Source organism: Belonocnema kinseyi, chromosome 3 (assembly GCF_010883055.1).
Source record: "Belonocnema kinseyi isolate 2016_QV_RU_SX_M_011 chromosome 3, B_treatae_v1, whole genome shotgun sequence".
In the NCBI taxonomy this organism is placed as follows: Eukaryota; Metazoa; Arthropoda; class Insecta; order Hymenoptera; family Cynipidae; genus Belonocnema; species Belonocnema kinseyi.
The window spans coordinates 93,191,576-93,216,642 of NC_046659.1; the positions used below are offsets into that span (position 1 = coordinate 93,191,576).

The window sequence follows — 25,067 nt, forward strand, 5'->3', positions numbered from 1 at the left end:
GCTTAGAATTTTAAGTGGTTTCTATGATACTATCTCATTTGAAAGTTGGCCCTGTGTTCGATTCAGGATATTTAAGCTTTACACGCACACCAACATTAAAATTTCCTTTAAAATTAAGGTGGTACATACAATATAGTCCCATTTAAAAGTTGGTCCTATGCTCCGAATGCAGAAAAAGCTTTTCTTCATTACAAGATCTAAACTTCAGTGGGGTTAATTACTTTATAATTACACAAATCCTTTAGAAACTACATTAGTCAATTTTCCCTCAAATTGTTACTATTAAATTCCTAAAAAAAAGTAACTCGTGCAACTATCAGATTAATTTGTCTACAGCAAAATTAGTCTTTACAATATTAAACTAGAACTTTGTCGTGAGTAACTATTTTCTCGTGATGTACCGTTACTAAATTGTTTCTGCCTGTTTTTAGCTGGTTCTTTCGGTTCGTTTCCTCGGGAAGGTCACGATGACGAACATGGTCGCCGAACCTCGACAAGAGGTCGAACCTCTTAACAGTGCGTGTTAAGGGACGGCCGCTCGGCCGTTAAGCGAAGCAAGGTAGTTATCCAATCAGAGCGAGGAGGAAACAAAAGAAAGGTGAAAAGAGACTTATCGCCCCATGGAGATTGAACCTTACATCCTGTATCCTGTAAATTTAAAAAAAAAAGAGAAGGAAAAAGTACCAGAGTCACTCAAACGCGGTAATTATTATTGGTAAATTATCTAGAGGGAGAAAGAGTAAGTTGGCCAGTAGGTTTGATTTCTCATCACTTCAACGTCATGAGATTTTGCGGAGGCGAAAAGCCGGCAGGATGATGCTCCGTGGCCCAAAAACGTATAGGCAAATGGGTAAAGAGGCACTGGGTCACGCATTTTGAATCCAAACTTATTTTAACTAGAAAACATCAGACAATTTTGGGCAATTTCCTGATTTTCGGAACGGTTAAGGAGGTTAAAGTCATAAAGATAATTTTTAGTAAATTAAATAATACGAATAGAAATAACAAGAATTTGGCTTTGTTAAAATTATACTAGCTACCTCGATCTGCAAACTTTCAACCCACACGTCATAATGATTAGAAGTTCTCGAAGAGTCATTTGCAATCGGAAATAGCAATGCAATCACTCGAAGTCTTTTTTTAGACACTTGTGCCGATAAATGAAAATAGAATACTTCACATCGCAAAATGCAGTTCTTTAAATACCAGAGCTTCCGCCAGATGGACCGTAAAAAAAGAATGCTAAAGTAATTACAAGTTTAAAAATAAAGCATTTGAAAAATATACTGACTTCTGCTACTGTTAAAGTCAATCACTAAATTTAAGATCAAAGCGTTTCGTTTAGATTCAAAAAATAGAAAATAAAAAGCATCAACTATCAAGGAAGTTTGAGAGTGTGAAAAGAACCCTGTGACAAAATATCCCTAAAGACTTTTGGACTGGAGATGAGATCAAATAAATTAAACTAAATGAGCTTGATTTGTTTAGAAATTTTGCGAAAAATCACTTATCCAAGATCAAAGACACGTTTCGCAAATACCAAACCTCGTTTTCTCAGGTCTGATGTCGCTAGCGTGCCAGGAAGTCGAGGTCGATTAGGAACACGATTAGAATGACACGAGGATGTAATTGGTCATCCCGCTTCTAAAACTGGACCACCAGTGACCAGGGGCGAGTTAGAACGGAATATCTTAGCTAATGATCTCTCTTTGAGAAACGGTACTGCGCTTGGTTCACCGCATTTGACCCCTTGCTCCCTACCGTCGACATTCCTGACCACATTTCTACCGTTTCGCGGTTCAACTTAACTTTTCAAAACACCTCTAATGATCCTCCTTTGCATTTTAATTCGTCTACATCGTACAAACCACAACTACCCATTTTCACACCTGCACTTCTCATTTAAATACTCATTCCAGAAGATTTATTAAGACTAGATAATACCAGGTACGGGATACCAGAAGTTCAATTAAAATCCTATTCATCTGGTTTATTAGAAGGGAGATTTATCAAATATGATTCCACAGACTGACAGAAGATTAGGATTAATTGTGATTTCATGTCTAGACACAATAGAATGTTTAATGACGCTTCACTGTGAAGCAATCTTATGAAGTAAAAAAACTTAAAACCTGACATGAAAACGCTCACACCTCCTGATGCATTTTTTACTCCCAACAACGATCCGCAAAAATGTTCCACCAGGACAGACTTAAAGTAAAGCTTGGAACCAATTCTTAAGCCAACATTTTAGTGTCCACTTAAATTCCAGTAAAGTATCTCGAGTCCTTCCCTCCTCCACCTTTTACCCTTTCAGTGCAAAATCGTTGTGTACCATCTCGAGGCCATTCAGGGAAAGTCAGTTGCTCATAAATCAAATTGTAACGAGCGCTATCATTTGCAATGATAATGTCATGGTAATGCGTGCCATTCGGTGGAACGATCGAATCACGAATGGGAGTATATAATTAACGATTGAACTAATTCCTCTCAATCGTAAGCGAACGAAAGCTTTCCTGTTAACGTAATGAGAACAGAGATACAAACCGTTCCATTGTACAGCCGGTATGTCTCCGTTCGATCAAATCAAGTCTGTAAGCACTTATCAACAATATTTTTTTTCATTTAGAAAAAAAAAACAGCGGAGAAAAATTCAAAGGGGACTGAAAACCTTGGGATAACTAATTTAAAAAAGTCACCATTTTATCAGGATAGAGAAAGACGTTTGACGAAGAACTGTAGAGTGCTGAAGGATTTTTGCCAGTTTATTTAAACTCTTATCTCCATTTCACCATATCATTGCGTGATTATCTGCATTTTTTAATCATTATTCATCAGCATTCCTTATTTGATGTATGAATAATTATCTACCGCGAAACGAGGAGCTTTCACGAATATTGTCAAGATGGATTTTTTTTTATTTGTTTACGTTCATCAAATCCTATATAATTTAAAACTGTTTAAATGTCGTGCATTTTAAACATTTAAATTCATTAGTGTTTGAAATGAATGTAGAATTTAGAAAATATTTAGAAAATTCATAAATTGAAAAAAAATGTAATCCAAGGAAGCCAATGCTGTTAATTGCTGTTGATAGGACGAACCACCATTAATTTATTAAATACAGACTTCACAGCCTAAAACACTCTCAAAACAGGAAAAATATGTTGATTTTGCCCGAAAATAGGGGAATAAATACTTCTTAATCAAATTAATGTAGGTACTATATAGAATTCAATATGAAAAAATGTAATTCTTACGATTTCAAGTTTAAATATATTACGTTTCCAATAAAATAGTTTCATTAAAAAAAAAAAAAATTATTAACACAAAAAGACAGTTAAATTAAACAAAAAATAATTTTCAACTTCTCAGTTGCATTTACAAACAAATAGTTGAAATCTCAAGAAAACAGGAGAATTTTTGACAAAAAATTCGAATTTTCACTCAATAGGTAAACCTTCAAAGATGAATTTACAAAACCAAAAAAACGAGTTTTCAACCAAGGAAGACTTTTCAGTCAAGAAGGACAAAATTAAACTATTCAATTTTAACCAGCCCCCTGCCTCGACCGTGTATGTGTATGCAGTAGTAGTTTTCTTACGATCCGGAGGGGAAATTTCGGTCAAACTAATCCAACAGATGGCGCCACAAAAAGTAGGTCTGTCTTTTTCATTGAATTGCATTAAGAAAAAGCAAAAAATAATTAAAAACTTGATGCTGTTTGCAAATAAACAAAAAAATATATATATGAAAAAATAAGACTAACTATTACTAATTATTTAAAAAAAGAAAGTGATAAAAATATGTAGTTTAATATGAATAAAATTTAATTTTGAGATACATTTTGAAAGCAGTTCGAACTTCATATTTCTATGATTTATTTTGCTGATATTATTGATTTTATTATTTGTTCTAGTCAAACAAAATTATTTATTGTTGAAATTATTAATGTAGCTAATGAAAAAATTAATGATATTTAAGACCCCAATGACAAAAATATTTAAAACATATACATGATCAGAAGAATTAATAAGCAATATATTACTTATATCCAATATAAATATAATAATAATTTAAATATGTAAGACTACAACTTAAGTTGCAATATAAAGAATCTTTGTAACTTTAAAATCTTAACAGTTTCAACTTTTGAAGGAAATATTTTTTAAAAGTAGTGGTAATTGCAATTAAAGTGTTTGAGGGAATCATTTGGTAAAAAGTCAATGACACGAATGATAAATGAGAAAATGGATTTAATATTATTCAATATAATGTATATATTTATTTAAATTAAATCAAACATCATATATACATTTATACAGTTCAATAATTTATTTGTTGCTTAATCTTGAAAGCTTTTTTCTCGCTGCATTCAGCCCCTAATAATTTTATTGAAAAATTTAAATTTAAAGGAGATTTTGAATTAAATGGTTAATTATGTTATTGCAAATCTCATTTCTAAAACAAACAATCTATAAGCTATTAAAATCTATAAACAAACGTACTGTACTCATGACGCACAGTTGGAGGAAATGCACTTTTTTCATTCAAAAATGTCCAGAGCCTTCGATTTTCTTGCAATTTTGAATTTTTCTGTTTTAAATTAAAGATAATTAAATTCTATAGCTCTTGACTCTTCGAACTTTTGTCTCATCTATTTTTTTATTAATAATTTTTCCAGTCAAAGTATGAACAAAGTCTTATTATCGGTTAAATTTTTTTTGTTAAACGTGCTTCCCATTAATGTAGGAATGACATTTAATAACAAAAATAATTGAAAAGTTTATCATAATTACTGTGATAAACAATTTTTGTGGCAAAATATTAGAATTTGAGATTTTTCAAATTATAATTTCCTTCAATGGCCAGAACGACTTCAGGTATTCCTTAAAATAATAAATATTTAATAATATTTGATAAAATATAAAAATTTAAATTTTTCTAAACAAATTAGATAATCAAAATTTAAATGTCGGCCCTTTCGCATAGAAAATTTTTTTTGCACTGAAAATGTTTTAAGCTATTGAACGAATGACTGCTAGTCACAAAAATATTAGAAAAGTTAACAATAACCACTGTTATTAACAATTCTTGTGACAAAATATTTAAATTTAAGGTTTTATCAAATTTAAATTTTCTTTGATAGCCAATTAGGTGGGTTATTGCCAAAACATTTTGTAGTGAGTGAATCTTAGCATGCAGTGTTATGTAAATTATTTATAAACGTGTAAGTTATTATATTCCACTAAATATGATCAAATATACATTTTTTTAGGAATATCCGTAGCTATTGTAGCAATTAAAGAAAATAAGAATTTGGATATAACCTTACATTTGAATATGTTGTCCCGAGAATTGTTTATAACAATGGTTATTGTTAACTTCTCGAATATTTTTGTGACTAGCAGTTATTCGTCCAACAGCTTAAAGCATTTTCAGCGTAAACAAAATTTCTATGTGAAAGGAGCAAAATTTTGAATTTGTTCATCTAATGTGTTTACAACAATTTAAATTGTAATATTCTGTCAAATATCATTAAATATTTATTGTTTTAATTAATACCTGAAGTCTTTCTGGCGCTTGAAGGAAATAATCATTTTTTAAATCTCAAATTCTAATATTTTGCCACAAGAATTGTTTATAACAATAGCTATTATAAACTTTTAAATTATCTTTGTTATTAAATGTCATTCCTACATTAATGTGAAGCACTTTTAGCAACAAAAAAATGTTACCAATAATAAGACTATTTTTTAATTTGTTTATCAAATTTGTTTGCAACAAATAAATGGAATGATAAACAAATTATTTGTATTTGATGAGTCCCTAAACATTAATTTAAGATAATATAAAGCTTTCCTGATCAGTTATTAAAGCGTAACAAATTGTTTTGTACAAAATTTTAGTTTTTCCATACTTTAAGTAGAAAAATTATTAATAAACAACTAGAGAAAACAAAAGTTCGGGGCGTCCAGCTGAACGAAAAAAGTGAATTTAAATATATACATTATATTAAATAATGTTAAATCCATTTTCTCATTTATTAGGCTTTTCATTGACTTTTTACCAAATTATTCCCTCAAACATTTTAATTACAATTACTATTACTTTGAAAAAATATTTTGTTCACAACTTAAAATTGTTAAGATTTTAAAGGTATAAATATTCTTTACTGTGCAACTTAAGATGCGGTCTTAAATATTTTAATTATTATTATATTTGAAATATTTGAGATACGTCATATATTTTTTATTAATATTAATTTTTTCATTAGCTACAATAATAATTTTAACAAAAAATAATCTTTTTTAACTTTAAGAAATAATAATATCAATAATATGAGCAAAGTAAATCACAAAAATATAAAGTTCGAACTGCTTTCAAAATGTATCTCGAAATTAAATTTTATTCATATTAAACTACATATTTTCATGACTTTTTCTTTTTTTTAAATAATTAGTAATAGTTGCTCTTATTTTTTCATATATTTTTTTTGTTTATTTGCAAACAGCATCCAGTTTTTAATTATTTTTGCTTTTTCTCAATGCAATTTAATGAAAAAGACAGATCTACTTTTTGTGGCGCCATCTGTTGGATTAGTTTAACCAACAATTCCCCTCCGAATCGTAAGAAAACAGAAAAGTGGGGGCAATGCATGGGGCTGATTTTAACCCAACAAGACGAGTTTTCTAAAAAAAAAAAGCAGCAGTTTTTTCAACTCCAATTTTGAACAAAATACATGAATTTCCAACCAAATAGTTGAAGTTTCCATTAAAAAAGATTCAATTTGAACAAAATGGAATAGTTAAATTTTTAATTGAAAAAATGAATTTTCAACCAAACAAAAATGATTTTTTACCTATGAGAAGAAACTTCTCAACCGAACAAATTAATGTTTAACAAAATAGTTCAACATTGTATCAAGAATTCAAATTACTAACCGGTAGTTAAATTTGAACTAATAAAGATTAATTCCCAAAGAAAAACGTGATAGTTGATACTTTAAAAAAGAATGATTCCAATTTTAAATAAGAAACAGCTCAATTTAAAAAAAGTCCCATTTTCAACAAAAAATTTGAATTCTCAATAAAACCAGATTAATTTTAAGTAAAAAAAGAGAAAATTGTAAAAAACAATTTTGAATTACAGATTTTGTTTTAATTAGACATAATAAGGTTCTCTTTAAAAAAATATATAATTGATCATTAAATCGTGATACTTACAAGTATAATTATACATTATTTCTTTCCAAGATTCATCATTTCGTACTTACCATAATTAATACTTTGAACTTATATTGTTATATTTGTGTTACGATATATTGTTTTTATTTTCTAATATATTTAATTATAAATAATTGATTAAAGTGCTTGAATATTATACAAATGCATTCTTTTGTATATTTACTCATTTGAAAGAATTTCCCACGTAATGTAAATATTGTATTTTCAAATATATTTTTCCAGAGAATAGTGGAAAAAGGGGAGGTTTTTCAAAAAAAGGGGGGAATTTGAGAAAAGGTGAAACTATGAAGAAAAAAATGTTCACTTTGTAGCGAACCCAAACTGAGAACACATTGTTTGCATGATTTCAACATTCATTACAACTATTAATCTATTGGTTAATATAATTTTTGTCCCCAGAAGCCTTAATTGTACCAGATTCTTTTAGCTAAATTTCATACCCCATAATTATCCTCAATTGCAAACTCACAATGAAATCCTTCTTTAAAAATGACCTAAGACTCCAAATAATGCAATCTTCGGCAAGACCTCTGTCGAAAACCTTGATCGTCCACGCGTAAAATTGAAAGTTAAGCAGGCAGAGAATTTCCAAATCGAGTTCACTGTAACAATAGAGTAGATTCATTGGACGGCCCACGACTGGAAATAAATTTGCTGGCCGATCTATCGATCTTCACGGATCGTTAATAAACATCCAAGGAGTAAAAGAGAAGAGAAAGAGGGTGTACTTATGGGCAAGCTCTAATTCAATTGATCGATCGGGAGATAAGAGGAGCGCATAGAACGTGGCGTAGATTCAGTAAGTAACATAATGGAGAGCGTCGCTCAATCTTCACCGGGGCCAAGGCTATTTACCATTCAATTATATCGCAATTATAGGACCTCGAATGCCCTGAGCCTGCAACCCGCACTCATACGATTCATTTTAACGTCAGATCGATCCTCGGCCTTAACAAGCAATTTATACTAGACTATTTAAATTCGACTGGTATTAATCGCTCTGACATTCTACGATTTTCTATTGATTTTGTTAGACCTTGGATTCAGAGAGCCGGATTTTGGTCTCACAAGGCCCTGTTTCAATTTTCAGCACTAACTCCATTTCGATTGCAGATCAAAGAAGAACAGTACAAGTGAAGATAGGCTTGTTTCGTAATCAGGGTGGCCGTTTGAATCAAATAAGAAAATTTCCGGTCGTTTTCCGATTCAAAAACATTTTTCAAGGTCAATTAAATTTAAAAAATCTAACTCTAAAGCTAAACATTTTTCCATTTGAAGTAATAAAAAATGAGCTGCAAATTAAAGCGCCCAAAGTGGAACTCTTGAATTTTTAACTTTAGAAAATGTAGTTTAAAAGTTATAAATGGCAGAGTTCAATGACGGAGATTCAGTTCTAAAAATATAAATCCATCAGAATTATATTTTAAGCAATTTTAAGCTAGCAATATTAAAAATTTAACAGTTACATTTTATATAAGCTGAACACTTCTTAAATAAAAAGTTGAATTATTTGTATTTTAAATAGTTTAAACAACCTTAAAAGAGTTTAAAATTTTATTTGAACATTTTTTACCAATTTTTCAATCTTTCTAAATGTTTTTAAATATTCTCTTGAAATTAATTTCTCGAAATAAAAAATCATTTTCAATTTTCCTAGGAATGTTAAGGAAATGTTTTTTAATCCTCTCAGGTCTTTCACAATTTTTTAAAAGATTCTAAATTTTTTTGTTCGAAGTCTGGCGATATTTTGTTTTAAATTAGACCGTGGGCTATTTGCAACGAAATTTCGCTACGAACAGCTGGTACATTTCTTCAAGTTACTCGAATTTTTTCTAACAATAATAGGTGTTTAATTGTTATTTTTACATCAAAATACAGCAACTTGAATACAAATTAAGTTTTCTTTAAGTACAAAAATTACAAATCTAACTTTCAAAGTTTAGTTCTGAGTATTTACTTTATAACTATTGATTGTAAATAAACAGTCAGATCTTTCTAAATATAAAGTAACTGTTCTTTTTCTGAATTAAAAACTTTCAAATTGAATCATCTAAAAATTGCATTTTTTAGACTGAAATAATATTTGAAATTGAATAAAAGACTTCAATTATTAATATATTATTTTGAAGTTATTATAAAATTGAAAATAATTTATAAATGTTTCCATCGGGGTTAAAATCGTGAAATTATACAACTGTGAACTGATTCCAAATCGTCTTGTAAAATTAATTATCATTCACTTTTTAATCCTGAAAGTATAGGTCCATTTTAAAAATCAGAAATTAATTTATACTCACAGTGGATCAATTAAAAATATTTGTTGTCCAAAATCTTCGATTTCAAACGCTTCTAATTTTTAATTGCTTAAGTATTTAACATTAGAATTTCCAAAGAAAAAGATTTTCGAATAGCGCATTCTAAACTAAACAATATCATAATGGAAAAAGGTAACAATTTAACTAATTATTAAAAAACAAAACGTTTGAAATCAAAGTTGGACAGATTTTTATTTCTAAAAATGTCTAAAATTCCCAGTTATTTCCCGGTTTTCCCTTTTTCCCAGGCCAGGGGCCACCCTGGTGATAATAAAAAAAACATTCTAAACCGTCATGCTCCCCCTAAAATTTTGCTCATAATGTCCCAATGCTGCATTTATTTTCCTTTCATTTCAACACTACAAATTTCCATTTTTTTTGTTTTAATGCAGAGAAGTAGAATGAAACCTTATACAATTTCACTAAAAATTGGTTTGAATCAAAGCAGGCTCTATCTTGAAAGGAAATAAAATCGAAATTGAATCAAAACCTTTATCCCAAATCGTTGCTTAAAATGTACCTCGAATTCTCGGCAATCGATCCGCAAATCGAAAATTAATAAATTTATTATTTCCATATTTACTCACCCGTGAACTGAATGCGGTGGTGCGGGTCGGGGTGGCGGTGGCAAGGATTTCCTCCCAGGGGTATTTTGTCTCGGAGCCAAAGGCGGTGGTGGTGAACTTGACGATCCCGAGCTGAATCTTTCAGACGGACATTGAGGTTGTGGTTTTTGCTTTGACGGATCCACGTATTTCGGTGGCAGGGCGTAATAGTTTCGCTGCGTTGATGCTCCATGACGAGGATGATGATTAGGGACGTACTTTGGTGGTTCGTGATACTTTTGAGGACTGCCCTCCGAGGGGAAATGTTTCGAGTTGGCCTCATATCCGGTTTTCAAAGGATTACTGATTGAGAAACTGTGAGTGCCGTTGTCCTGGCTCTTAGCAACGTTCTTCGAATTCTCCATAATTGGCAAATGATTAGGTCGCACCGGCTGCTGAGTCTTGTCCCCGTTTTTCGGAACTTGCGGTTGTGGTCTCTGGCCGGAGGAAGACTCTAGGCGATTGGTGTCGCTTCTGATCAAGCCGGAGGCGTCAGTTCTGGTGCTTTCGACCCTCATCGACTCCTGGCGAATGATCCTTGTTTCGACAGGAACCTGAGGAGCTGGTCGCTGATTTCCCGAGTCACTGTATCTTTGGGAGATCAGGTCGGGCAATTGTGCAGGTGGTTTAGCAGGAAGGATCCGGTCTTCGGACAATTTTCTAACTGGAGCGACTCTCCCGTTCATCATAAGCTTCTGAGTTGAAGGATATCTGAGACTGGATCTACCAATGACCATCCTCTGTGTGGCGAAGCCTGTGGATGCTCCATTTTCGAGCACGATATCCGAATTGACATTCTGGAAATTTGTTCTATGTTGCTCTGGGTTGAGTGGTTTACTTTTTGCGACAGCTGATGTGGGAGAATTAGACTTGTGATCACGCTTCCCGTGTTTGGATCTCCGGACCGAGGAGCGCCTTTCTGACTTCTGTCTGTCACAAGATTTATCTCTTTCCTTCTTTTTAATCTCGTCGGCTTCCTTGCGACTACAGTCCGAAAGACAATCGTCGCTAAGTTCAGGAGGTGGTGGCGGCAGAGGATCGTCGCAATTGAGGACCTCGTGGTCAGTAACAGTTGGAGGCGAGGGTGGTGGCAAGTCTGGACTTGGAACTCGGTCGTTAAAAACGTTCCTCAAATGGGGTTTCTTCGGTGGCCTTTCCGGGACCCAATCGTCGACACAAATAGCCGGACCCACTATCACAGGACCCATCAAATCGGTAGAAAGACTACCGCAGCTATTGCTGTGCTGGTGTTTCGGACTCGGAAGGTCTGAGCCACCTTGACCTCTCATGATTTTCTCTCGCCAGTTCCCACTCGCATAATCCGAAGCAGAACTTGCCCTCCTCGACGAGGGTGGTCTCGGTCTCGGCGGAGGTTGAGGTGGCGGACTCTGTGGAGCTGCTACTGATCCCTGCGTGAGCTGAGGTTCAGATCTCCAAGATGATGAAGGTTGGTGATGCCTCTCGTAAAACGAAAGGAGGGCTTTCTTCTGAATGGCCTTGAGAGTTGGATCCGAGACTCGGTGCCGCTTATCAGGGTCCAAATATGTGTAGCGCATCTGATGTTGCTGCTGCTGCTTTTCCAATTCACTGATTCGTTCCGCGACTGACAACTGCGGTTGCTGCGGTGAAGTAGGCGTGATCCTGAAATAAGAAAGTGTGGGTCAGATGCGGATTCGAATGAGATAATTATTTATGGTGCCCGGTTCAGTAGCCAGTTTATCGGTGCTGTCAGTCGAGAAAATATCTAAAATGTGCCACAGTTCTGTCACCCAATTTTCGTGAAAAATGTCTTTTACTGCTGTCGTTTATCGCGGTCAAGTGGTAGAAAGCGGCGAAGTTGAATTACGCCCCACATGAGATAATAATCTCACGCGAAGGCCTAAAAATATTATCTCTATTATATTAATAGCAGTCTGTTCAGGCATTTAAATGAGAGTTCTACACATTCCAAGTATCTTTCAGATTCGAAGGTGAAAACTGAATATTACTTCAAGAAAGCGACGACGTAATCCTATTTATGGTTAAAATTAGAAGCATGTAAAGGACCTAGATGTTTGCTAATGAAAGACTAAATTACCTTGAAGTTGGATCAGCTGGATGAGTTATGCTCACGGGATACAATTTCCTCTGACCACGTTCACGATCCAGGTAGAGCACGCTTTCAGAATAATGTCTTTGAGGCGTTTGGACCCTGGCACTGTGAGCAATCAGCTGTTTACTGCCCTGAACTCCATTAACCAGACTCACATCCGACATGGATCCATGAAGAGGATTCCAATCCTGATTCTGAGGACTTGTAGGCGCCGCTTGCGATCTCACAGAACTCTGAGCCATTTGTTGGATCCCTGAGAACTTCTCTGACTGATCCCACTGCAAACTCTTAGACCTTTCTACCCTATCCTCATCAATGTTCGATTCCTGCCACTTGCCTTCCTGATTCGCACTTGAATTCGTTTGGCATACGTCCATACTCGAGGAGCAGAGGCCAATCACAGGTTGCAAACTCGGTTTGCCACTTTGCTTATTTCGCTCGTTCATCGACGCTTGCCATTTGTCGGACCATTTCTCGCTGTGTCGAACTTTCGTTGGAGACACGTCAGTGGTGCTGACGTCGCTCATAGACCCCTGCCATTTGTCATGACCGTGGCTAGATTGTTGAGGAGGAATACCACCGTTCACGCTGCTCACATCCGACATGGAACTGTGATGCCACCTGTCAGCATTCACTTGTCTGGTCGGCATCCCACTGGAAACACTCACATCAGACATGGATCCGTGCCATTTGAGGGTTTCGCTACTAGAGGCACTGCCACTCGAAGTCGTTACCACACTGTCTCTGCCCTCTCTTGAACCCTCATCCCAGTTTGGTGTTGGTCTCTGAGCAACTACTTCACTGTCCCTTCGTAATCTGAAAATTCAAAGGCAATTAGAATCAGATTAGAAAGAATTAATCTAAATATTCTTATATTTAACACTTGAAGGGTTAATTTACCTGTCGAGAAATGGCGTGTTTGTCGTGGAGTCCACACTGGAGACATAGCTGTGGTAACCTTCCGATTGTGCGTAGCTAGCTTGTTGAGAATGCTGCACCCTCGTGTATTCTTCGAGGCCCGCTTGTGTCAAGGTCGTCTCACGGTAGATGTCCACCTGGAATAAATTAAAATTATACAATATTGTGCTAACGTTTCTTTAAGAAGTTATTATCAGATTTTTTAAATTAAATTAGAGGATTGGCATATCCAAACTTCAAGGTGAGTTCTCGAGAGTTTCGAGACAGTAAACAGTCTTGAGTACTACGATCTTGGAAGTCATGTTTGACGACTTTTAGTTGAGTGATGGGTTATGAGGACATGGAAATTATCAACAGAGGCGAAGAGCAAAGGATGCTTCAAGTGCCAAGAGTACCTGAGGCGTTTGAGGATCTTGATAGCTTCTGACGTAGGCTTCTAAATCAGCGTGACTGAGAGTCTGAGTCGGTGGTTGCTCTCTTTCAGGTGGCGATGGGACGACGTAGTCAGAATCGCCCAGAGGTTTGCCTTCGCGATCTACACGAGGCCACAGTCTTGCTTCTTCCTCCGGATTGCTTCTAGTCCGTGACTCGAAAGTCTCGGCTGGTATCTTCTCACAACGTTCCATCACCGTCTTTAGCTGAAATAACATTAAAATTTGATAAAAAATATCTAGGTATTTTCCATCACGAAGTAAGAGATGCTGATAGTGTCTCCAGGCCTCACAGTCCCTATGGGTTAAAATATAGGGATTAAAGTGTACCCCTTTTCAGGCTCATAGGGTACTTTTTTCGCGTTTGAAGGGTAAAAAAATTCAGAAGATTTAAAACAATTTAAATATATAAAAGCAGTTCATTGAATCAAATAAATCTGAAATAAGCTTTAAACAATTCAAGGGAATTCAATGAATCTGATGAAATGTAGAATTGAGTGAATTTAGAAGGATTTAAGTAAATAAAAAAATTTCAAAAACTTCAGGGTGAATTCCAAAAAATTGCAAATCTCTTCAAATCTTTGAAATCCTACTAATTTCTAACACAAGAACTGACTAATGATTATAAAACATTTCAAGTTAAATTCGAAAGAATTTAAATGAATTGGAACAATTTTAAAAATCGAAAAAAACTGATTGATTAAAAAAAAATTTAAATGAATTTACAGAAAATCTAAAGAAATGAGACGAATTAGATGAAGTTCATAAAAAATCTAGTTGAATTTAAAAAGCAATCAAGTGAACAGAAACCAGTTAAAAATATTAAGAAATTAATTGAATTGGGTATAATTCAGTGACTTTAAAAGAATTCAAAAGAATTTAAAAGGATTTAGGATAAATTAATAAAAGTTCAGGGGGAGTTCTAAATTAATTGCAAAATACATTTGAAAATCTCTTCAAATCTTCGAAATCCATACAAAATCCCTCATGTCTTATAAAAATTCTTTAAAATCCATTAAAATATTAAAATGCCTAAAAATTATTAAAGCCCTTGAAAACACCTGAAATTTTTTACAATACCTTTCAGTATTTTAAACCCTTTTAAATCCCATTAAATTACTGAAATCAATAAAAAATTTCGTTGTCATCTTTTAAAACAATCCGAATAATTTAAAATCCTTTAGACTCCTTTGAAATATTGTAAAGCTCTTGAAAATGTCAAGGAATTTGAAAAAAATATTTAAAATCCTTTGATCATTTTATCAATTGACGCTCAGGATCAATTAAACTACATTTTTTTCAAAATCACAAAAAATCCATTGAATTAAATAGAATATAGTAAATTTAGACAAATTTAAGTGGATTAAAAGAAATAAAGTGAATGCATAAAATTCAAGAGAACTCTGAAGAATTTAGGATAGATTAATATGAATTCAGGGTGAATTTCAAATCTCTTTAAATCTTTAAAATCTTTGGAAATCTAATAAAAAAACGTAAAATCTTTTAAAATATTATAAAATCTCAAACGTCCTGTAAAATTGTTCCATATCTTAAAAAATACTAGAGAATTCTTTGTCCTAAATATTTCAAAAGCTTTAAAATCACTTCAAATGAATGAATTTAATTTTAAAAATTCCTCGCAATCTTTTATATTTCCCTAAAATACTTCAAATTAAAAGCTCCTAAAAATGCCTTAGCAGTTTTAAAAATATACTAAAAATTTAAAAAAGCCTTCAAATGATCGAAATTCATTTAAAATGTTTCAGAATCTGTATAAATACTTTGAAATATTTCAAAGAATTGAAGATAAGTCAAAAATAGGTATAGACCTGGAATGAATAATGATTAACTCACGCATTAATTTGTTGAATGAAAAGTGACTAATATGGTCTTTTCAGTTGAAAAAGTTACTTTGTGGCAGTCCTTATTATTTTTCACAGTTATTTCTTACAGAAGTTCTCAGCTTTTTGCTTTTTTTTCAAAGTGCCTGGCTCAACCAGGGTACCCATAGGGACCAAATCTTGAAACTAGGGTACTTTCGGGACCTTAAATGAACATATGGTTCAACAGGCGATATAGGGACCTGTTTTTGAGGCCTGTGTCCTCTGATAAATACTGTCATCGAAATTGGAGAGCAAGTCGACAGGTTGCGCCAGGAGGAAAGGAGAGTAAAGGGGAGCGTAGGAGTGAAGATTAATTGCATGTATGACAGTTTTAGGGTGCAGTCAGTGTAGACCAAGGTTTTGACCTGCGATTATAGATTACTTGGTCAGGTATGAATTACTTTCTCGTCGAAACAATGACAAGGCAGTATGACATCACACAACTCCGAGCGGCGATTGGAATGAAGAAAGTTATGTGTTTCGAGTTGACAGGCATACGCGATTCCTAATCGGGATAAAGATCCAAATTTGTGTTAGAAGACTACTGTGTGGATTTCCAGGTGTTGGACATGCAGCATTATTGATCAAAACAATTCATAAACGTTTTCTATGATAACGAGCAACTGATTTGTTTACGATCCGATTCGAAAATTACGAATTAGAAATTACCTCAACAAGAATGACTTCACAAATAATTGTCCAAAAGTCGAAAACTTTCACAAAGTTTTTTTCAGGGTCGCGAACTACTTTATCTAGTGGTGCTTCAAAATCTTTTTATCTTTTTGTCAATTCATTTTTTAAATCTCTTCTACATTCATCATGTCTTTAAATAAGACGAATCACTCAAAGTGGGTTTCTACTTGAAGTGAAGTATCCAATTAGAGAAAAATAAAGTCCGAGATTTACATATTTGCAAATGCAAGGTAGGCAGACGATCCGGGATAGCCACTCAATGGAAGCAAACAAACAATTTGCGAGTTCGTCGACTCTTCGACCTCGAGATTCGATTCGCGTAGGCGAGGTGGGGAACTTGATCAACTTCTTGAAACAACAATGATCGCGTAGTGACAATCGCATATCGTCAATGTATTGTTATTCCAATTACAAGCACTCATTTCGTTACCACCTACGCGCTTAAGTCTCTATTGACTTTGATTTCTCGCTTAAGTGAGAGGCGTGTACCGTTCATTAATTTCGAGCTGCACGAGCTCCCACGCTGACATTGATTTTCTTGTGAATCGACCTCATACTTCCGTGTTTTACAAGCTTTTTCTGACAGCTACGAGTTCATGAGCGAACTCGAAATTAGCCTACTTTTCTCAAATTTCTCATGATATTTTAAGGAATGCGAACCTGCTGGGTGAATGTGGGATTGGGTCTTTTGATGTGAGGCCTGGTGTACTGTGCTGGCTTTTCCTTAGGGTAGTTTGTGTGATCGGTCCAGGACTTGGAGCGGTGGGATCCACTGTATGTGGAAGTGTGGTTATCCTCTTCAGAGTGTCGTTCTGGAACGCTGGGCCAGGAGGGATATTTTTCGTGTCCCGGCCCGTAACAGACACCTTTGAGGCTGGAAGCGTCTCTGACTGGTGGCGTTGGTGGTGGCGACGCTTCGTCCCTCTCGTTGAGAGGGAGGCTGAAACTGTCGAATCCGACACTTTCGCTGTATCTGAAACAAAAAATTCGAAATCTTAATTATATCTATACAAGAACCAAAGTTCATAAATTCCTCAATGGTTTCACTCTCTTTTGGAATTACTCAGTTGCCAAAGTAAGTTTTTATGAAAGGATTACAGGATTCACAGTGTTTAAGCAGTTATGAACAAAAATTAATAAATGCAACACTATCATCAGAAACCACCAATTTTATTTAAATAGAAAACGCATGCACAAAGTACGCGCAAGATTATTGTTCTTGTTGTCTCACGCAATTTTTAAATTCAAATATAAAATTAATATTAGTGAAAAAAAGGTGTATTTCATAGCATCTATTGTCTAGATTCTATATAATATGTAATACAAATGTTTTTCGCCGTTGATTTTTTTTTATTCTTCTACATTCTAGAAAAATAGAAAAGAAAATTAACGACAATATTTGTAAAAATGTATCAAAATTCATAGCTTAACATCAGGATTAATGTTTATGATAATATTGTTGCATACATAATCAAATCGTTACATTTTTGTTCAAAAACTACCAATAATGGGCGAAAAACACGAACTGAATCTATAGTTGTTCAAACTCAAAGTTGAGTCTTTAAAGTCAAACGATTTTTGTCTAAAAGAATAACTGATTCCTGGTGAAAAACATCCATATAACCTTAAACTGTTCCAAAATTGTAAATCTTCTTTGAAGTCAATATCGATATTTTCGGTGAAAACCGCTAGTTTAACCCACAAATTGTACAAAAATGTTTAAACCTTCGAAATCTAATGATCTTTTTTTACCAAAAACACTGATGTCTGATGTAAAAAAAAACATAAACATACCAATTTTCGACACAAAAAGCTAATATGACCGAAACCTTTTAGAAGATTCTAAATCTGGTTAAAATTTTAACGATTTTTGTTTTAAAATATTCATTTCCGGTGTGAGACACTAATATAACCTACAATGGTTAAAAACTGGGAATATTAATGATGATGTTGGTTTAAAAATGTTAATTTCCAGTTTAAAAAAACTAACACAACAAACAATCGTTACGAATTTTAATGTTTCTTCGAAACTTTATGATTTCCTATTAAAATTAAAAAAAAAATTAATTTCTCATAAAAAACAGTTGAATTTTTAAACGAAATATATGAATTTTCAACAATAAAGTTAATTTTAACCATCAGAGAACACACTTGGTCAACTTGACTCACAACAAATTTTTGATCGAGAAATTTTCACAGAAATTTGAAAAGTGGGCGGTCTCTTATAGACTCTAGTAATACATTTCGAGATCCTAACTATATAGTTTTAAACGCTTGCTATAGTCTGCAAGCAACCATTTAACCAAGAGAATTAATTTTATATTTAAAAAGACGAATTTTCAAGTAAAAAAGATACCTTTTAGACCAAAAATGGAATAATTTTTTTCAGTTCAAAAATTAGTTTTTAAACAAATCAAAACGATTTTTCAACTAAAATGATGAATCTTTAATAAAGAAAAAAATTCATTTTTAACCAAATAATTGAACTTTCAGCTAAAGAAGGTAAAGCTTCAACGAAACAGTTGCATTTATAATCGAAAAAGATAAAATTTCCACGGTAAGAGGTACATTTTTAAAGCAAAAACACGAATTTTCAACAGAAAAATTGCATTTTCACCCAATAAAGATTTTTCAGTGAATAAAGAAAAAGAATGTATCCTAAATGTTGAATTTCAATGTCAAAAAGGCGAATTTTCTACAAAACAGTTGAATTTGCAATTGATGGACAAAATTCTCAAATATAGGATGTATAGGGGATCTTGGGAATAATGGGCGGAAATGGAGAATGGGGATGTAGACTGTGATCCCTATAATTATAATTTTAATTATAATATCTGAGATTAAAAATGTTTACTAGAAAACTGTTAAATTGTTAGATCTAAGATCTTGATATTGGACTTATTATTAAAGTTTTGAAGCTTACCCGCTGTCGTTTTTATAGCCCGGAGTATTCTTCTTGTAACCATCGTTGTAACCGGTATTCGTGGCCTTCTTGAGATTCTCGTTGTCGATGTCGTTGTCCGCGGACCTCCTAGAATTGTCGTTCCTCCGCCGATAGTATTCGCTAGAAGGAATCGGACGAGACGAGCTCTTGAGGCTATAGCCCTCCTGAGGATACGACGAGGTGCCTTTGTAATTGGCAACCTGGGACAAGTGGCCGTGATTCGAGTACTTGAAAGAGCCTGGAGAACAGGACGGTGGGCCTGGGGCCTCATCCTGACCGCGATAACCTGGTGGTGACGGTTGCAGCTCCGTCATCGTGTAACCAACGTCCCCGCCATCCGGGATGCACCTACGATTAAATCAATTCCATATTTCAATCCCATTTCAAATTGTCCAACTACCTTTTATTAAATTGAAAGAAACCTCCAGTTTTTACAAACGGATTGGTAAGCAAACAAAGAAAAAAGGGTCAAAAAAACTTCAGTGCAGATTGCGCGGAAATTAAATGAGGCCTCGGTACCCTTATGGTTAAACAACAGTCGATTTAAAATATTAATAAATAGGCAAGATTTAAATTATAACATGAATAAAATCGGGAACACAATGTGTCTCGAGAGGCTTCAATACAAAAGGGCTTTCACCTCTCGTTTTTTTGTGATACCCCACGATCATTTCGAACCCAAAAAGAAAAAAATATTTTTTATCAAAGACATTTTATAATTGTTGAAACAATTTATATTTGTTTAAATTTGGTTCCATGCCAAATCATAAAAAGTTAGGTCTTCCTTAAACTAATTACATACTTAATGGATGTCAGGAATTATATTTTTTTTTATTTTTGACATTATTAAATAGTCATTTAAATAGTTTATTATGGGATTAATCAGGTAACCAATTTGTTTATGCCATTATATATTGAAGAAAGTTGTGACATTGTGTAAGGGGCGATGCATATACCACGTGGATAGTTTACGGGGGGAGGGGGGGCATGGCAAAATTCCAGGCTTGTCCACGAGGAGGGCTGGAGCGGGGTCGGAGTGGATCCACGTGGACACTTCCTAAATCTGCGAAAATTATACTGAAATGAGATAAGGCGTTCCAGCGACCTATTGTTAGAAGAACGTGAAAAACTAAGAATATTGTCAAGACATTTTGTTTGGAGTTAAAATCATGATTTAAAATTTAAGGGGAAAATACAAATTAAAAAATAAGAATAATTGTTTAACCAATTTCATGGTAATTCAAAAATACTTGCAAACTTGTCACTTATATACAGTCCAGCTTCTCAACAATGCCGCTCTCAATACTGACGTTGATCCTAATACGAGCTCGGGTTCTACCCCCACTCCTGCGCTGTGCCCTAATCACCTGAAGTTTCAATCCGTTTTTCTCAATAATACTGTGCGAAGGTTATACAAATTTATACTTTTACTCCTGAACGAGGCATTAATGCCAGCGCGGTACTATTGAGAAAGGGCTTTCGAAATTCTTGCGCGCTCGAGAGCGTGACAGCGGTGGGGGAACACCATTCCGAGAAAAGTTATTCCCCTGAAAGCTCCATCTCGGCACTATTGAGAAGGTGGAATGTAATACAAAAAAATACATGCCAAAATATTTAGGCACAAGAAATCCTGTCTTTATCATGAATTTAACATGAAACTGCTATTTTGCATTTCTCACGACATTATCCGGGCGCAATACAAACGGGTTGGGGCGTTAAATTCAAAAGTTAGGGGGTGGAAATTAATCCTTGAACAATTCCGAATTAAGTACTAAAATTCAATTTACAGAAAGTTAATAACAAGAATGTAGTTTTTCTCATTTTTCCGAAAACTGAGCTTTTTTTATTTAAAATACCATGCTAATTTCAAAGGCCTATGAGCACGTCTAATATTGACTGATTAAAAAAAAATACGAAATTTCTCTCCGGAAATCCAACTAAATTGGTGGGGGGATCCTTGCCCTCCGGAGTCAAAACAAATTTTGCGATGCATTTTTCAATGCCAAATTCCAGACTTTAAGCCAAAGAAACTTCACCTTGGAATTATTTCGAATAATTTACAGATAATAACTTTCAAACAAAAATCAAGTTTGCTAGAAAATCTTCTACTAATGAAACTAGAAAAAAAAACCAGAGTCGAAAGCCATTTTGGGTTGATGCCAATCGAGACAAACCATGAGAACTGTTTCATTAACGCTATTAATTAGAAAATTGAATAATTTATTAATTCCTTCTCCTATTACTACATTTTTGTTTCAAAACTATTTCACTAGAATAATTTATTTTCAAATATAGTTTTGAACACTTCAAATTTCATATTGTTCCATGATGAGGGATCGAACCTTAAAATTATAACGTCCGGGGAAAATGTTTAAAAGCTGGGAGAGGGAATGGAAATGGAGTGAAATTTTTTCCTGAGATTTAGATGGTGACCTTGTTTTATGGCAATGTATTTTTTTTGTAAAAAAATGATTTTAATTTTTGTTTAAATGATGTATTAGTAACTGTCTTAGGAAATGAAAACTTTCTCTTAGGAGGCAATCTGAAATTATTCAATTGCGTGCTTTAAGAAGATATTACATTCTGAGAAAAAGTGCAATATTAGCATGAATTAGATTTCTGAACATTGCGAAAGGTTTGACCAGTTTCTGAGTGAGATTGGCAATATTGTCTTCCGCGCAGTTGGATCCCGTCTTCTGCTAGTGCAGAATATCCATAAAAAATATTGCGGCAACGCCAACAGGTGACCCAAATCGGGATATATGTTGGTTTCCAATTACTCTTCCTTCGTTTAGTGAGAGCCCGATCCCTCCAACATTTTCAGTACATCGTGGAACCGCAGGTGGTAGTAGTAGATCAGAATCAATCACGTTTTAAACAGCTGCCTCTGCTTGGATTTATTTTCTGACTCATCACGAGCAAGATTGAAAAGAAAAACAGCTTGAAACGATTTTAGGGCAATTATTTTCGCAACTGAAAAGAAAATTATTTCCGAGATGAAATTGACCGGTATAAATATTTCATTCTATTTTTTCTCGGGTTTAAATTATTCGAAATTAAAATTTATTAATTAATTCACTTATCGTGAGAGAGAAGCTATATTTTTATTCGTCTTAATTTGAAGCTCATGTTCTTAATTACCTCTTGGTCTCATTTTTCAGTAACGTCACATTTTTACAAGATAAAATTTCTTCCGTGAGGTAGTTTTATTGCTTGATTATTTATTTAAATAAGTTACTGGCGTATTATGAAGATTCGAGCTTCAGAATTGCTGAACATTGACCAATTTTAAATGCAAATACAGGTCATGAGATGTATACGCCGGGACACGGAGTGGTTCAGTTTCGTACGGTAAAATACTTGCTTCGAATGAGTATTTAGGCGAATGTTGGCATAAGTTTGGGTACAGGTAAGATGTAAGCACACGAAGAGGCATGAACATTGAACACGTACGGCAGAAACCTATCGAGTCACCTGGCTCGAGGCTGCGGATAAGTTTCGGATCCAGGTTTCTCGAGTTCGGCGGGTGGATGACCCTCAATCGCGCGATCTGAAGCTGGTTTTCCATACGTTCATACGCATCGACTAAGACCCTTCGAATCCTTCGATTCCGCATGAGAAACAGAATTCCATCCAAATTTCTTGTTCTCATCGTATTTCATTATAATAATTTTATTATTTATCAATCGACTTAATCTTCACAGCATTTCGGGTTAAAATATTATAATTGTTGCGATACACTGAAGACAATAGAAGTAATGTTACAAATTTCAATAATGTTTAGTGTGTTTTCTGATGATAAATTTTAACAAAGTTTGTGAATTTTTCGAACGATGGAACTGCAGTGGTACAGTTCAATAATTACTTAATAAATTTGAAAATCACGTTGAAAATTAAACTGTCTTCAAAAGAATTAGTCTTTTTGACTCAAGCATCCAACTATTTCTTTCAAAATGCACTCAACGAAGAAATATATATTCAACATACTGATAAATTCAAATGAAAGAGTTAATCCAATTAGTTCCGAAAAAAGTTCAATTAATCAGATCTTTCCTTTCTGCCAAGCATAAAACAATCAAATTAAGTACATTTCATTGAAGAATTTTAACTAGGTCTGCGTGTAATGCACCTTACATAATTCTATTATTACGCCGGAATGCGGAGCTTCTCGTAAATTTTTGTCAAATACGAAAGGAAGTGAGTAAAACACACGCAATGCTTGTTTGCAGATAGCACATACAACTAAACTATAGGTGCGTGCAACTTCCGCGTTAGCGGCGGCCAACTAGGGGATCCCTATCACGAGACTTACTCGCACGTTTGTAGAATCGTTCTCGTCTCACGCGTGATTAAGCCTTTAGGTTCCGTATAGTTGAACGCGATAATGTTTTTACCTCCGCGAACCTATGGCGTAAGTTACTCGACAGCGGGGTACATAAAACGAGAGCCGTCCATTTCTTTCCAGCTTTAAGCTTCATAGGAGCCGAATAGGCGAAGATCAGACATTAAAGCAGATTCATCCACAGTTCCCTATATCACCCTTCTTAATTACCGAGGTACGTGGGATCGCCTTGCACTGGGATAAATTTGCGCAAATTCATAGCAACTCTCTCTTATCTTCCACCTCAACATCTCAACATCCTCCCAATCCCCAAGCCCCAACTAGTAAACCATCTCAACCCCATAAACTCCAGTAAACCACTGGCTTCTCCATTTTGCGGTCGGCCGCAACCTTTCCAACTTGAGCACTTGAACAGTTCCTCTATCGATAAGAATCGTCGCTCGATCGCAGATAAACAAATAAGTAATTGTATATCTCATCGGAGACAAACGTCCCATGTGGAGAAAACGCGGTAACATTCCTGAAAGTTGCCAGTGGCTCTTGCATTCATTTTTTGTTTTTACATAATCACATAATGCACCTAGGCTTTCCCATATTTACGGGGGCGGACTCGCTAGAGTCTAGACGACAAAACGTAACAGAGATGGGAAAAATATCAGAGAATGAGCTGTGACATTTCATCAGGTGGAGCAATATTTACTTCTAGGTGTGACGAAATTCTTGATTCATTTCAGTATTTTCTGGGTGGCCGCAAAACTTTATTTTTAACATTTCCTGACTTTCCCCTGGCTAATTTTTCTTTTTCCTTACTATTAATATTTGAAGGGTCCGCGGTCTAAACCTGTTAACTAAAATTTCAAAAATTTTACACGGCGAAGGAAAATCGTTGTTATTTTTGAAAATTTTCAATCATTTTTAAAACGGTGAAATGTTTTTTGTTCATTTATTAGAGAAAAATAATAAACATTAGTTTTATAACATTTGAATCAAAACTGAATGTTATATGACAAGTTAAAGCTATTCGTATGTTATCTACCCTTATCTACCCTTAAATATTTCAAAAGAATTCAAGAAAATTCTGAAATGGACCTGAATTTATTAATGGTTACCCATGGGTTAATTTATGGCAAAATGGCACTAAAGTGATTTTTTTAAATGACTGTAGGGACTATTTTTAAAAAGTTACTAAACAGTCCTGACCTTTCCCTGATTTGTAGGGTTACCCTTACTTGCGGCCAGGTTTTTTTTTTCTAGGACTTCAATTTTTAATTCTATGGTTTGATGTCTGAGAATAGTTTTAAAGAAACAGGGTGATGATTTAATGACACTACTTCAAATACAATTGGTACGTGTTTGTTTTGATAATTAAATTATAAAAAAATGTGTAATTATATGAAATTTTAGAAATAATATTTATTTATCATCTTTTTCGTTTCGTTTCCCCCCGGGACGCATACTCATACGTTGAAACTAAGAAAGGAGGTGTCACCGAGGGTGTCACGTCGTCTGACTTTGGAAGATTCTCTCGTGGATTCTCTATTCAATTAATTATGGCCCATTCAAAAGATAATCAATATGATTTAGATTGGCATTAAAT

At 34.2% G+C, this 25,067-nt stretch overlaps 1 protein-coding gene across 1 annotated transcript in view; it reads right to left on the reverse strand.

Annotated features, from left to right (window-relative positions):
* The window catches only part of LOC117169222 (protein Shroom), a 245,016-nt gene that overhangs the window by 91,364 nt on the left and 128,585 nt on the right, over positions 1 to 25,067 (reverse strand). The window contains exons 2-7 of the mRNA XM_033355479.1: positions 19,108 to 19,476; positions 16,845 to 17,157; positions 13,573 to 13,815; positions 13,160 to 13,314; positions 12,245 to 13,075; positions 10,150 to 11,808 (exon numbers count right to left, since the gene is read on the reverse strand). Coding sequence (XP_033211370.1) covers positions 10,150 to 11,808; positions 12,245 to 13,075; positions 13,160 to 13,314; positions 13,573 to 13,815; positions 16,845 to 17,157; positions 19,108 to 19,442 — 3,536 coding nt within the window. The 5' untranslated portion in view covers positions 19,443 to 19,476. The remainder of the gene's footprint in view (positions 1 to 10,149; positions 11,809 to 12,244; positions 13,076 to 13,159; positions 13,315 to 13,572; positions 13,816 to 16,844; positions 17,158 to 19,107; positions 19,477 to 25,067) is intronic.